Genomic DNA, 12,180 nt, shown 5'->3' on the forward strand with positions numbered 1-12,180 from the left:
AAAAAGGAAAAATGGCAGTTGCTTTTTAAGGCAACTTCTGTAACAATTTTTATATTTATATAATTTAATTTTATAGAGTTTGTTACTAAAAAAATAGCACAAGCACACGCACGCCGCAGTGGGCGGTGTCACGTAATGACATCACATGACAGGCTTATCAAATTACTGTAGTTCATTCTCCTACTTCCGTGTTCTTTCACTACTACCATCAACCAACCGGCCGACGCAAGAGAACGAGAATGTCTCATCAAACCGGCATTCAAGGTAAAATCCTTTACGGTCTTTTATCGTCAATTCAAATAAGTCGGACGGAGTTTATTACATCGCAGTAATGCTCGTTTCTTTATTTGGCGATTGTTTGTAAACAGAATAACCTGTTGTGGACATTGCTGAGACTGAATTGCCTTATAGAGTTTTATTGGGAGCTAGCAGTAAACAAACCAGAGACAGACAGTGAATCTGTGTCAAGTGTACTCTGCCTTTGGCTGCTCTAATATGGGCATGCAAATAAACTCCGATTGGTCTTTCACTATCAGTGTGTGTGTGTGTGTGTGTGTGTGTGTGTGTGTGTGTGTGTGTGTGTAACGTTAGTCGGACTGGAGTTGATGATTGTGAACTCATAAGGAAGACAGCAGGTTTCAAAGGTCCAACTGTAATAACCGTGTCACCATCCTCCAAAGCTGTTGCCAGACCATTATGCAATAGACATCTGTTTACATTGATTGAGCTTTTACTGCAGTGGCGTTATGTTACCATGACAACAAAATACTGCAAATCAATGCAGTTATGCTAATGGTTTAATTAAAGATCACTTTGCTTGATAATATTGTGATTTCTACAAATAATTTCAAAGAACGTACTCCAGGAATGGACAACAGTCTCCTAAAACTGCCACTAACAATGCCTCTTTAGATTTCTCGCTTTAGTTCATCAGCCAAACTTCAATTCTGTTATCCATAGATGGTCAGCTTTGTTTCAGATCAGAATAAATGGATTCATTGTGTCCTGTTCTTTCTCACCCTGTGCTTTCTCTTCTCAGCTACCGGGGAAGTGAAAGAAATCTTTGCAAAGGCTCGGAATGGAGAATATCGGCTCATCAAAGTAGTGATTGAAAATGGTGAGATAACAGTTTTACTTAATTTGACACATCAGATCAGAGTATAAAACTTTTATTGAAACATTTGTTTTATTGCCCCTTTTCACTTGAATTTCCAATTGTACATGACAGAGAAATTAAAAAAGCTTTACATTTAGAACCTTACAATATTTTAACTTATTTACAGAGTTTTCTGAAAAATAAAATTACATCATTATTCTTTTATTTTCAGCAAAATTTTACATTCACAAATCAAGACTAAAGGCACCAAGAACAATCACTATAAAGATAACTATAATAGCGTGCAACGTTTTGTCGTCTGCTGCTTTAAATGCTCAAGCTCTTTAAAGTCGAGTGGATTCTGATTGGCTGTCAATGTTTTTATCATTCATCAACTGAAAAAATAGTGTTGTGAAAAAGATTCCAATAATATTGTTCCTCTGTACTGTTATCATTATAGTTCTGGAAAAGTTTAGAAAGATGTAACTCCCGATATATCTTCATTGTTGATTATCGGCCTTGGTGTGAACAGGCTCAATAAAAACCCTCATTAATTTAACACAAAACAAGGAACTTATTAAGGAAAACAACAAAAGGTTTTCAAATTTCTTTTCATCTGCCCAAATCTTCTGTTTGCTTGTGTTTTATATGTTCACTTTGTTTGATTATTGTTTTTTGTTCTTTACCTCAAATTCTCTGAGCTGTTGAATAATGCTCTGTACTTTTTGTTTTACATTTGACTGAACTAAATAGAAGATTTAAATAGAAAAAAGGATGTATGTCCATGTATGACCAAAGAATCATATCACACTTTCCTTTCCTCCATTGTCTTCCTGTAGAGAAGTTAGTTCTTGGCGGAAGTAAACGGGCTGCCAAGAATTGGGACCAGGAATGGGACAGTTATGTTCTTCCACTCATGGAGGACGACATGCCCTCGTACCTTCTCTACAGGCTGGATTCCACAAACAACCAGGGTTACGAGTGGATCTTTCTGGCCTGGTCTCCGGATCACTCTCCAGTGAGTTTGTTTGCATGATGTCGTCGTCTTTAAGCTCGTATAAAAGGAAATCATGAGATGACATCTCTCAGTGCATTTTAATCCATCCACTCCATATATAGTATCCCTGGTTTAAAGCTCTTTAAAAAATATCCCAGTTAAACCTGTCCATATTAAAACAGCCTATTTTATAGTACTATGTGGATATGATCATCAAGGATATTCTAGCATTGTTATAACAAAAGAGTATGTCAAAAGTGAAACTGGATATCTATGGAGATGGTTTACAGAGTGAAAATATCAGTTATGCTCTTTGCATTGAAGCAAAAGATCTAGATGTCAATCTAGCTTTCACTGTACACACACACACACACACACATATATATATATATATATATATATATATATTTTTTTTTTTTTTTATTTTTTATTTTTTTTATGGAAAGCATGGGCCATGGGCTGATCTGATATAGTTCTACAAATTTGCCATTCTAATTTTTTCCCTCAATGTTAAACAGAGAGAGACTGAAATGATCAGAGTCTCATTTGCACCCAGATAAGTCTTTTGATGCAGATCAAGAGCAAGATAAAATAGCTCGAACTGTTAATTTGTTACTATTATAATTTTATTGAGTATTCTTATTATATGTTGTAATTTATTATTATGATTTATTTATTTATTTTCTTTATGTATTGCTTTTTTATGTTGTTGTTATATATGCTTGGTTTTTGATCAGGCCTGTTAAAAGTTCTTGTTTACAGATGCATGTTGGCCTGTTAAAATAAATGTATCTGATCCTAAAAAAACCTGTAAAAAAAAAATCCAGAAACCTATTTTGAAAACAAACGTTTTCTTTCAGGTCCGACAAAAGATGTTGTATGCTGCTACGAGGGCCACGCTGAAAAAAGAGTTTGGTGGTGGCCACATTAAAGACGAGATTTTTGGCACAGTGAAGGTATGATATATATCTGCTGCCATTTTATTCAAATTCTCTCATGAGCGAATCTCAGCCGTTGGTTTCCCCAGTAACGTGTCTCTGTCTGGCCAGGATGATATCTCTCTAAACGGCTACAGGAAGTACCTCACCTCGCAGGCGGCGCCTCTGCCTTTGACTGCAGCAGAGGAGGAACTGAGGCAAATCAAACTCAATGAGGTAATGCTGACATCAGCGTAAACACAGCATGGGTGTACACCTTAGTCAGGCCCTGCTGTGGTTTTATTCAAATAACGTGAAAACCACAGCAGTCCAACCATCCACCTCAGGCCTTTTTTATCCAGTAACTTCATGACCTGAGGTAAAACACTGTTTTGTTACATTTTGCACAAAATCGTCTCTGTTAACTGAGGCTGCTCTTTTAGAAGTCATTAGGCCAGAATGGTTTAGCACACTACACTGCATTGTGAACTAAAGAGTTTTTTTTTTTTAGTCAGATTGGTAGTTTGTTTGCTTAGCATCTGTGCATGTTGTAGATCTGATATATTTGTATATATCTTGTAATGCAGTTTGTCGTTTTGATCTATTTACAACATGTCAAAGCCTAGTGTATTAACATGATTTGTGGAAAAGAGTCTGGTAAAAACATAAATGTAATATTTGACCTCAAACATACGCTGACTAAAAATAGAGAAGCTCAGTCCCAGGCACTCTCTCATTTGAACCAGCTTCCGGAACCAATTGCAAAGGATGCTGCTGGCAGTGCATACAAACCTTCCATAAACCATAAAAGGATATGCTCTGACTCTTAAACGCCTCATTGGCTGTTACAAAATGACAGGCAGCTTAATGAACCAATCAAAATGCTCCCTGAACTCCCTCTGTGCAGCAGCTGTGGGAGGAAGATAATACTACACTAATCTACATGTATAAGAGGAGAGGAAAGCAGCTTTGTGATGTTTTATTTTTATTAATTTGTTGAAAGAGAGATTTTATTGAGTAGATGGGTGGATGAAACGCTGGTCCCAATCCTAGATGAAAGGAGGCAGAGAAGCAAAGCAGGAAGTTCATTCAGTGGGTGAAACACAGAATGTGGCGTCTTCATGCACTCCAGTCTTCGGTGTCACATGATCATTCAGAATTCATTCTAATAGTTTCAAGTTTATTTATTTGTCATATATACAAATGTCAAAGACAATTTGTTCATTGAAATGCATTTGGTTGAGGCTCAGGCATTCAACAGTAGTGCAATAGATACCGTTAAATACAATTTAGAGAAAGAAAGAAAAGTAAGTAGTTATTTACAGTAAAGTATATAAATATGCAAAACCAATATATGTTTGTTTGTTTACTTTGTATATTAAATAATAAAGTGTGTAGTATGTGCTGTGTTGCAAAGTGCAAAAAGCTCTTTGTAAAGGAAAGGTTTGTGTGCAAAGGTTTGCAGTGCAAGAACCTGTAATAGACAGTAGAAGAATAAACTACACCAACTGAAGAGTTGGTTCCTAACTAATCATTTAACAATCATTGCGACCGCTTTGGTTATTACAGGCCACACATGGTTAAGGTTATATGTGTGTTTTCAGTTGCAGACAGACGTCCATGTTGACACAAAGCAGCAGACTCTTCAGGGAGTGGCGTTCCCTATGCAGAGAGAAGCTATTCAGGCTCTGGAGCAGTTCAGGGAGAAAAGGATTAACTACGTTCAACTGGTACTTCAGGCCTTTTTTCCCTCCACCACTCCCAGCAGCTCTGTACAATATCATCGTATCCCTCTTTTTAACCCATTGCTCAATTGGACATAAAGAAAAAACACCTGTGCATAATGGCCTGAATTTGTTGACAGATTGTTTGGGCTGACTCTTAGCCACATAACCCCCAACATGTGACAGAAATACATGTTGTAGAGTAACTATTCAATGATATTTGTTGATCATGTTCATCCCATTTACAGGAAATAGATTTTCCTAAAGAATCCATCAAGTTGTCCAGCACGGCTCCTACGGATCTGAAAGATCTGCCTAAAAGGATCCCAAATGATGCGGCTAGATATCATTTTTTCCTGTATAAACACTCTCATGAAGGAGACTACCTCGAGTCCACAGGTAATCAGCTGTTTATAGAAAAAATTATGAAAAAATTATGTATAAATACTGTATATAGAATGTGTGTGTGTCTGTGTGTGTATATATATGTATATATATAAAATATTTTTATTTGTCTCTTATGCTTAGTGAGGCCTCATTTATTTGATCAAAAATACAATAAAAACTGTAATTTTATTATAATTTAAAATGATTTCTATTTTGGTATATTTTGAAATGTAATTTATTCCTGTGAAGGTAAAGCTGATATCATATATATATATATATATATATATATATATGTATATGTATATGTGTGTGTATGTACACACACACACACACACACACACACACACACACACACACACACACACACACACACACACACACACACACACACACACACACATACACACAAACACAGGGTAAGGAAATCATGAGATGACATCCCTCAGTGCATTTTAATCCATCCACTCCATATATAGTATCCCTGGTTTAAAGCTCTTTAAAAAAATATTTTAAAAGTTCTTTAAAATAAATCAGACTTAAGACTTTGATTTATTTGTTGTTGTTTTTCTAAATTTGTCATTTTGAATAATTTTTCTTTTTCAAAATTACCACTACTATTTATATAGGTGCATTATGATGTATTTTCATACTGTTTTAATGTTTTTTTTTGTGTTTGTTTCCAGTGTTCATGTACTCTATGCCTGGTTATAAATGCAGCATCAAAGAGAGAATGCTGTATTCAAGCTGCAAGAACCCTCTCATAGACACAGTGGAGAAAAACTTGGGCATTGAAATTGCAAAAAAGGTATTATATGCTCGCCTATTACCATTTTTACTGCAGTATTAAGTACATTACAGCATAAATTCCTGGAAGCATGAATATGCTATCAGAATCAGACTATTTACAATAATGTTAACGTTATAGTTTTCAACCTGTTTCTCATTTAATTCTTCATCTTTTCAGCTGGAAATTGAAAACGGTGATGAACTAACCAGTGATTTCCTGTACGAAGAGGTCCATCCCAAGCAGCATGCGCACAAGCAAGCTTTTGCCAAACCCAAGGGGCCAACCGGGAAGAGGGGGGTCCGTCGAATCACAAGGCCGCCGGGGGACGGTGTCGATGACGATTAAACCTCTTCCTATTCCGAGATTGACAGTGGTACATTCCACTTAGTCTAATGAATCCCCGTCCTGAAGCAAATTTCCATTTTCCATTGACTCATCTAGACCATAGCCCTATAGACTGATCTATGCACAAAGTAAAACACTAAGCCTGTGAAATTACATTTTGTAGCTTGCAATATGATACGCTATGTTGAAACACAGATTGAGGTACACGAGAATGTATTTTACAAAGCTTCACTTGCATTCAGGGATGCCGTCTGTTGCTGTTCCCTGTAATAGTTTTAACACTATTATGCTGTTTACTTGCATATTAGCCAAGATTATGATGTAGAGTGCTGTACAGTTGAAATAGATACTCCATTTAGTGCTTGTTTTCCAGAAATAGATATTGATTTTCGAGGAAAACCCTTTTTGAAGAAATTTAAGAAAAAAACGTTTAGGGGATGGTTTCGCATAAACGGATATCTAATCTAATCCAGGTGTATATTGCACTTCAATGGTAGCTTTCCAGTAAAAATACATTTTAGCTGAGGAGTAGCATTAATATTTGTCCAGGAAATTGGCTTTGGAGATTAGGGCAAGATTTATGTTTGGAAAACAAGCCCAGAAAGTTAAATAGTCCATGGCCGTGAATCTTGCTCCAAGTGGTTGTCTGATCAGGAAGGTCAGACGTTCAGATCTGTTGAATGAGGCCATAAGCATTATTTATTAACTTTCTGATTGATTAGGTTAAAAAATTTCTTAAAGAGCGACCAAATAAATCACTTGACAAGCTCATCAGTATTCTGACAGCCACTGAACCTTGTAGCGATAAGGTAGGGATGATTTCAATGAAGGATTTGCCAAGAATAATGTGCTTAAAATGTTCCAATAGTTTTTTAAATATGTATTAATTCTTAAAAATTGTCTTGTGCTTTTTTTCTTCTTTTTTTTAACGTAGGATTGTTTAATTATAGAGATATGATTATAGTAGAATCAGTCGTAACACAAATCTGAAAAAGCTATTCGATATTTTTCTTCTAGTGAAGACTAAACCTGCAGAGATACTATTTTTCTAAGCCTGTACATGATGTCGTTGTCTAACATCTTGAACTGAGTATCCATGGTTTCAGGGGTTTATGGCCATCCTGTCTGTCTGAACGAATGTTTACATGTCAACTAATGGTCAACCTCCATTTCATGCCATTTGCAACCACACTAATGTATACAGTGCATGGAGTTCAGTTCTCTTGAGATGCTGTTGAAACCACTCATAAGGTAAGGGACTGTAAGTTCCATAACCTCTGGGACGATCCATCTGCTGATTAACAGCAGGCAAACCACTATTAACATTTCTCCTGTGTAACGGTATTATGAAGTCTGGAACCGAATCATTGTAGAGTCTTACATGTATTTTTCTATGCATTGTATAAGAAAGAAGAGAGAGAAAAATAAAAAAGATTTGAAGATATACATTTGGAGTCATCTGTTATCTCTCTTTCTGTCTGTCTCTATCTATCTTATCTATATTTCATGATGGTATTATAGTGCATGTTTATTTTGTTTAAATTTAATTTTAGCTTAATACATGCTATTTAATGTCTGGTTATTATTACGCTTGATTTAGTGTGACATTATCCTACACACATTTTGTAATTAGTACATTAGATTGCAAAAGGATCTAACTCACCTTCCAAACCTGTATGAATTTCTTTCTTCTGTTGAACACAAAAATGGAAGACAATTGGGGCCAGAAACTGTTAGGTTACTGACATTGTTCAAAATATCTTCTTTTGAAGATGTATAAAGAAATTAAAAAAGGTTTGGAAAAACTTGAAGATGAGTAAATGATGACAGAATTTTTATTTTTGAGTGAACTATCACTTTAAGACGCTTGTAATTCTGCGCTTCTGTGCCTTTAAGAGCTGTACCACGTGCTAAGGAAGTAATCAACTGACAACAATAGCACGCGGGTGAGTGAACGCACTATTTTCGCCTGTATTTGTATTATTTTATGACATAACAGTTTTAAACGCACGAGCCTTTGTGATACGACCTTTTCTTTTGTAATAATTTGAATGTTAACACGATTAAACCCTCTTTCCATTTCGTTATATGTTTATACAAGTTGTAATAAATCACTAACACAACAATAAAATGATTCAGTGACTCAATCGCTTTGTGTGTTTTTGTTTAGGATTCAAGAATGGAGATGGACACTATATCAGACCATGAAGGTTTCTATGGGACTATAAAAAACTCACCCCAAGACTTTGTGGTTATTGAGATAGACACCCATGGACAACTTGTTAACAGCCCTAATGTTCAGGAAGAACATACAAAACGACCTCAACAAAGTCAAGCTAATAAAAGGAGTCATGAATTAAAACCATCTAAACCAGATGACACTGACATTTTAAATCAGGATTGCTTTGATCTGAATCTAATCCTCGGTCCAGTTATGAACGCAGAGTTGGAACATTTCACTAACAAAATGAGAGCAAATCCAAATGAAATTTGTGACCAAGAAAAGGCAGAACTGTCTTTGGGTACTTATCCTGATAAGCACCTGAGAGCTGTTGTTCACAGAGCAGTACGATACAACTTCCCCTTCCTTCAGACTTTAACCAACCAATCAGAGATTCGGGTCAGAGAGGACCCAGACTTCAAGGAGCTCGCCAGTTTAGCCTCTGAAGGAGAAGCTGAGGAGTTCTTCAGGTTCATCGATGCCAAAGTACCCGGCTCTCTGTTCACCTTCCTGCCCGATGATTGCAAGGAGCACCGAACTTCAGTTCATCATTTTGTTAGCAAGCGGTTTGGAAAGCTTGTGGAAACCAAGAGCTTCACCGACCAGCAGAAGACTTCCATTACAGTGAGACTAAGGGAGAGAAGTAAACAACCCAAGAAGAGAACAATAGCAGACTGTCAAGAGGAGGAGGTGACGTTATACACAGGTGAGTGGAGAAGACACATTACTTATCATCATTTATAACTGATCCTCTATGGAAATCAGCCTAAAACGCTAGTCTTCATTTCCCCTCAGCTTTCACGCTGCGGAAGGAGAACTTGGAGACTTTGGAGGCCATCAGCTACATGGCTGCAGTACTTGGAGTGCTTCCATCCGATTTTACCTACGCAGGAATCAAAGACAAGCGAGCCATTACCTACCAGGCCATGGTGGTGAAAAAGATCTCTCCAGAGCGGTAAACATCCCATTGGTCAATTAGCCCAGTCTTTTCCCATTGGTTTCTCAATTTTCTTGAATATATTTTTAAATGGGTTATTGGAAATGTCTTGTTGACCATGTTCTACTCTACAGAGGTTTTCAAACTACCCAGGCTAGGGTATCTGCAGAAAATTTGAAAGAATACTAACTTTTAGGGCTGTCAAAGTTAATGCTAACTTTAGATATTTGAAACATGTGACAGTGATTTTAATTTGTTATCATTAACATTTATTTTTGCTTTCTAAAACTGGTCATAAATCATGAAATAAATGCAAAATTGTATTCCAAGAAGAAAAACTTCTTCCAAAAAAAAGATTAAATATTGTAAAATTAAATTCATTTTATAAGAAAATTAAAAGATTTGAAGATACCGTTAACTTTGGAGTCGTTTGTCATTTTTGGGGGTTCTTGGGTTTTAATTACAAATATGTTGTTGTTCTATTTTATATATATATATATGTCCCTCAGATATATTTTGGTTTACTACACTAACAGTATTAAAACCATTTACTTGTAAACAATCCTTTTAATTTTATTTATTTAAATTATTTTAATTTAGCTGTCAATATAATTTCAAAAAAAAATTCTCCCACTGTTTAAATAAGTTTTTATACATGGAATGATGTTCTTGGCATTAAAATGTAAGGGTCCTTGTCACAAAAAGTTTGAATAGCCCTGTTTTACTTTACTCCATTTGTAGATAAATATAAAAAAATCTATTGGCAGGTTGCTGGACAAAGTCTCAGAGTTTGAGCGGAGAGGAATGCAGATCTCTCATGTCCATCCTGTGTCTGAGCCCCTTAAGCTTGGCAGACTCCAGGGAAATCACTTTGATCTTGTCATAAGAGACCTGAAGCCTCATGGGAAACATGGACTTGCTGAGCTGCATCAGCTTGTGAAAGAGGCAGTGGAAAACGTGAAGGTAATTATGTGCATGTTCACCATCATTTAATGAATCAATGAAATGGACAGACACAACCGTTAAAAAATTATTTTGTTTTTACAGAACAGAGGCTTTGTGAATAATTACGGTCCCCAGCGGTTTGGAAGTGGATCATGTGTCCAAGCAGACCAAATAGGACTTGCGCTCTTGAAGGAGAAAATAGTACCACTTCATTCCATTTAATGTATATTTGGTGCACCGTCTTTTGTATGAAAGCACTAAAACCGTTTGTGTTGTGAGCAGGAGGCTTCTGTTAAGCTGTTCTTCACCCCAGAGGATGGCGATGACCTCCAGAACAAGGCAAAACGTCATTTTCTTCTCACAGGTCTGTGCTGGGATTTTTCTGACAGCTGAAGTTTGTGATAGTTCACCCAAAAATTTAAATCCGGTCATTATTTGCTGATCCTTCGTTTCGTTCCAAACCCGTTTGACATACTAGTCTTTCTATAGATAAATAGTAAACATTGTTGCTTTAAAGATTTCAGTTCCCGTGCATCCAAGAACAACTAGCCGTTTCCTTGCATCTCTTTCTTCAGGGAATGCCAAGGAGAGCTTGGCACTCATGCCAGCTTACAAAGCAAGAGAACGGCTTATGCTCCGTGCACTCCACCGGTACGGCAGCGGGCAGGAGGGCTGCATACGTGGCTGGCTCAGTTTACCCCACAGCATGAGGGTCTTCTACCTCCACTCTTACTGCAGCAGAGTGTGGAACGAAGCTGCCAAATACCGGCTCCAAAAACTGGGCTTAAAGACTGTCCATGGAGATCTGGTTTGGCCTAGATGTGAAACGGGACACAAAAGCACCACAGAGGAACTGAACGCCCCACAGGTTAGGAAACATGTATATATAATATATAGTTCTTTAATCATAAATGTATTTTTTACTCTCTATTTATATATACACATATAATATTATTCTTTTATTTGTGGTCATATCATTTGTAGTAATGGTTTGATTTCTGTGCTGTAGGTCCATGTTGTGACCTCTGAGGAGGAGAAGGATGACGTTTTCTCATTAGACCAGGTACTATGTTCAAATGTCTCCTTTTCTCTTGCTTTCTGCTAACCCTTGCCTGTCAGTTTCTTATGTTTCTGCTGGTTTTCTTCTAGGTGATTCTTCCGATGCCAGGAAACAGTGTCAAGTACCCAGAAAATCTGCTGGGCCAATGGTATCAGGACAGATTGGCTCAGGATGGCTTGGGGTCATGCCGTTTTAGAGTGACTCCTCTTAAACTCAACGTCCCGGGGTGTTATCGCCCCCTGCTCGCAAAGCCACAGAACATCACATACAGCTTGCAGACTGCGGAGGAGCCAAGTCTGTCACTAACCTTTGACCTGGATGCGTCCTGCTACGCTACTGTGTGTCTCGGAGAGATTATGAAGCGTAATCTTTCATAGTTCGTTCAATGACGGTTATTAAAAGATGTTTACAGTCTAAATAATGTGGATCTTTGGTAACGTCAAATATGAGGGGCTTTTGAGAAATATTTTGGACTTCTTGTCATAAAGGATTTGTGCTCTCAGAGGGATTAACCACTTACAAGAAAAGAAGAGGAACATCTGGATAACAAGCCATTCCGTAACTATGGTGTCTGGAAGTCCAGGTATTAACAGAAAACATTTGCCTTTCATTTCACTGGTCTGTAACATGTGCCTTAGGGATTTTAAAATATGTTCTGTGCCAATGCCATCGATGAGGAGGCTCCGAGTCATCTATCTGGAACTCTGGATGGATCTTAAAGTTTACATGCAAAGATGTAATAAAAATCTTATTGACAGTTCTCA

At 37.1% G+C, this 12,180-nt stretch overlaps 2 protein-coding genes across 3 annotated transcripts; both read left to right on the forward strand.

The window, feature by feature from the left end:
* Window positions 1-124: 124 nt before the first annotated feature.
* On the forward strand, window positions 125-7,697 carry twf1b (twinfilin actin-binding protein 1b). The gene is made up of 9 exons (XM_077234541.1): window positions 125-264; window positions 1,040-1,117; window positions 1,936-2,114; window positions 2,954-3,049; window positions 3,143-3,247; window positions 4,615-4,740; window positions 4,983-5,133; window positions 5,805-5,926; window positions 6,086-7,697. The coding sequence occupies exons 1-9, from the start codon at window positions 240-242 to the stop codon at window positions 6,251-6,253; spliced, it is 1,050 nt and encodes a 349-aa protein (XP_077090656.1). The 5' UTR covers window positions 125-239; the 3' UTR covers window positions 6,254-7,697.
* Window positions 7,698-7,926: 229 nt separating this feature from the next.
* pus7l (pseudouridine synthase 7 like) lies at window positions 7,927-12,176 on the forward strand. 2 transcript variants are annotated; one of them, XR_013205291.1, is made up of 10 exons: window positions 7,927-8,199; window positions 8,424-9,180; window positions 9,270-9,429; window positions 10,179-10,374; window positions 10,459-10,557; window positions 10,639-10,720; window positions 10,932-11,224; window positions 11,366-11,419; window positions 11,506-11,999; window positions 12,055-12,176. XR_013205291.1 is itself a non-coding variant. In XM_077234535.1 (9 exons), exons 2-9 carry the CDS (start codon window positions 8,433-8,435, stop codon window positions 11,791-11,793), a joined length of 1,920 nt encoding a protein of 639 aa, XP_077090650.1. In that variant the 5' UTR covers window positions 7,927-8,199; window positions 8,424-8,432; the 3' UTR covers window positions 11,794-12,176. The 2 variants fall into 2 exon arrangements, 1 of the variants encoding a protein (XP_077090650.1); XM_077234535.1 differs by having other exon boundaries at window positions 11,506-12,176.
* Window positions 12,177-12,180: the final 4 nt, after the last annotated feature.

This window comes from Siphateles boraxobius, unplaced genomic scaffold (genome assembly GCF_051911475.1).
Source record: "Siphateles boraxobius isolate OS27281-9 unplaced genomic scaffold, OSU_SipBor_1 19, whole genome shotgun sequence".
NCBI classification, from domain to species: domain Eukaryota; kingdom Metazoa; phylum Chordata; class Actinopteri; order Cypriniformes; family Leuciscidae; genus Siphateles; species Siphateles boraxobius.

What these genes read in the sequence shown, in the direction of transcription:
- twf1b (XM_077234541.1), top strand. Translation starts at nt 240, where the DNA reads ATGTCTCATCAAACCGGCATTCAAG. An exon ending in CAAAGTAGTGATTGAAAATG is followed by an intron (nt 1,118 to 1,935) that starts GTGAGATAACAG and finishes GTCTTCCTGTAG; the next exon opens with AGAAGTTAGTTCTTGGCGGA. An exon ending in AGACTACCTCGAGTCCACAG is followed by an intron (nt 5,134 to 5,804) that starts GTAATCAGCTGT and finishes GTTTGTTTCCAG; the next exon opens with TGTTCATGTACTCTATGCCT.
- pus7l (XM_077234535.1), top strand. Translation starts at nt 8,433, where the DNA reads ATGGAGATGGACACTATATCAGACCATGAAGGTTTCTATGGGACTATA. An exon ending in GGAGGTGACGTTATACACAG is followed by an intron (nt 9,181 to 9,269) that starts GTGAGTGGAGAA and finishes ATTTCCCCTCAG; the next exon opens with CTTTCACGCTGCGGAAGGAG. An exon ending in ACGTTTTCTCATTAGACCAG is followed by an intron (nt 11,420 to 11,505) that starts GTACTATGTTCA and finishes GTTTTCTTCTAG; the next exon opens with GTGATTCTTCCGATGCCAGG.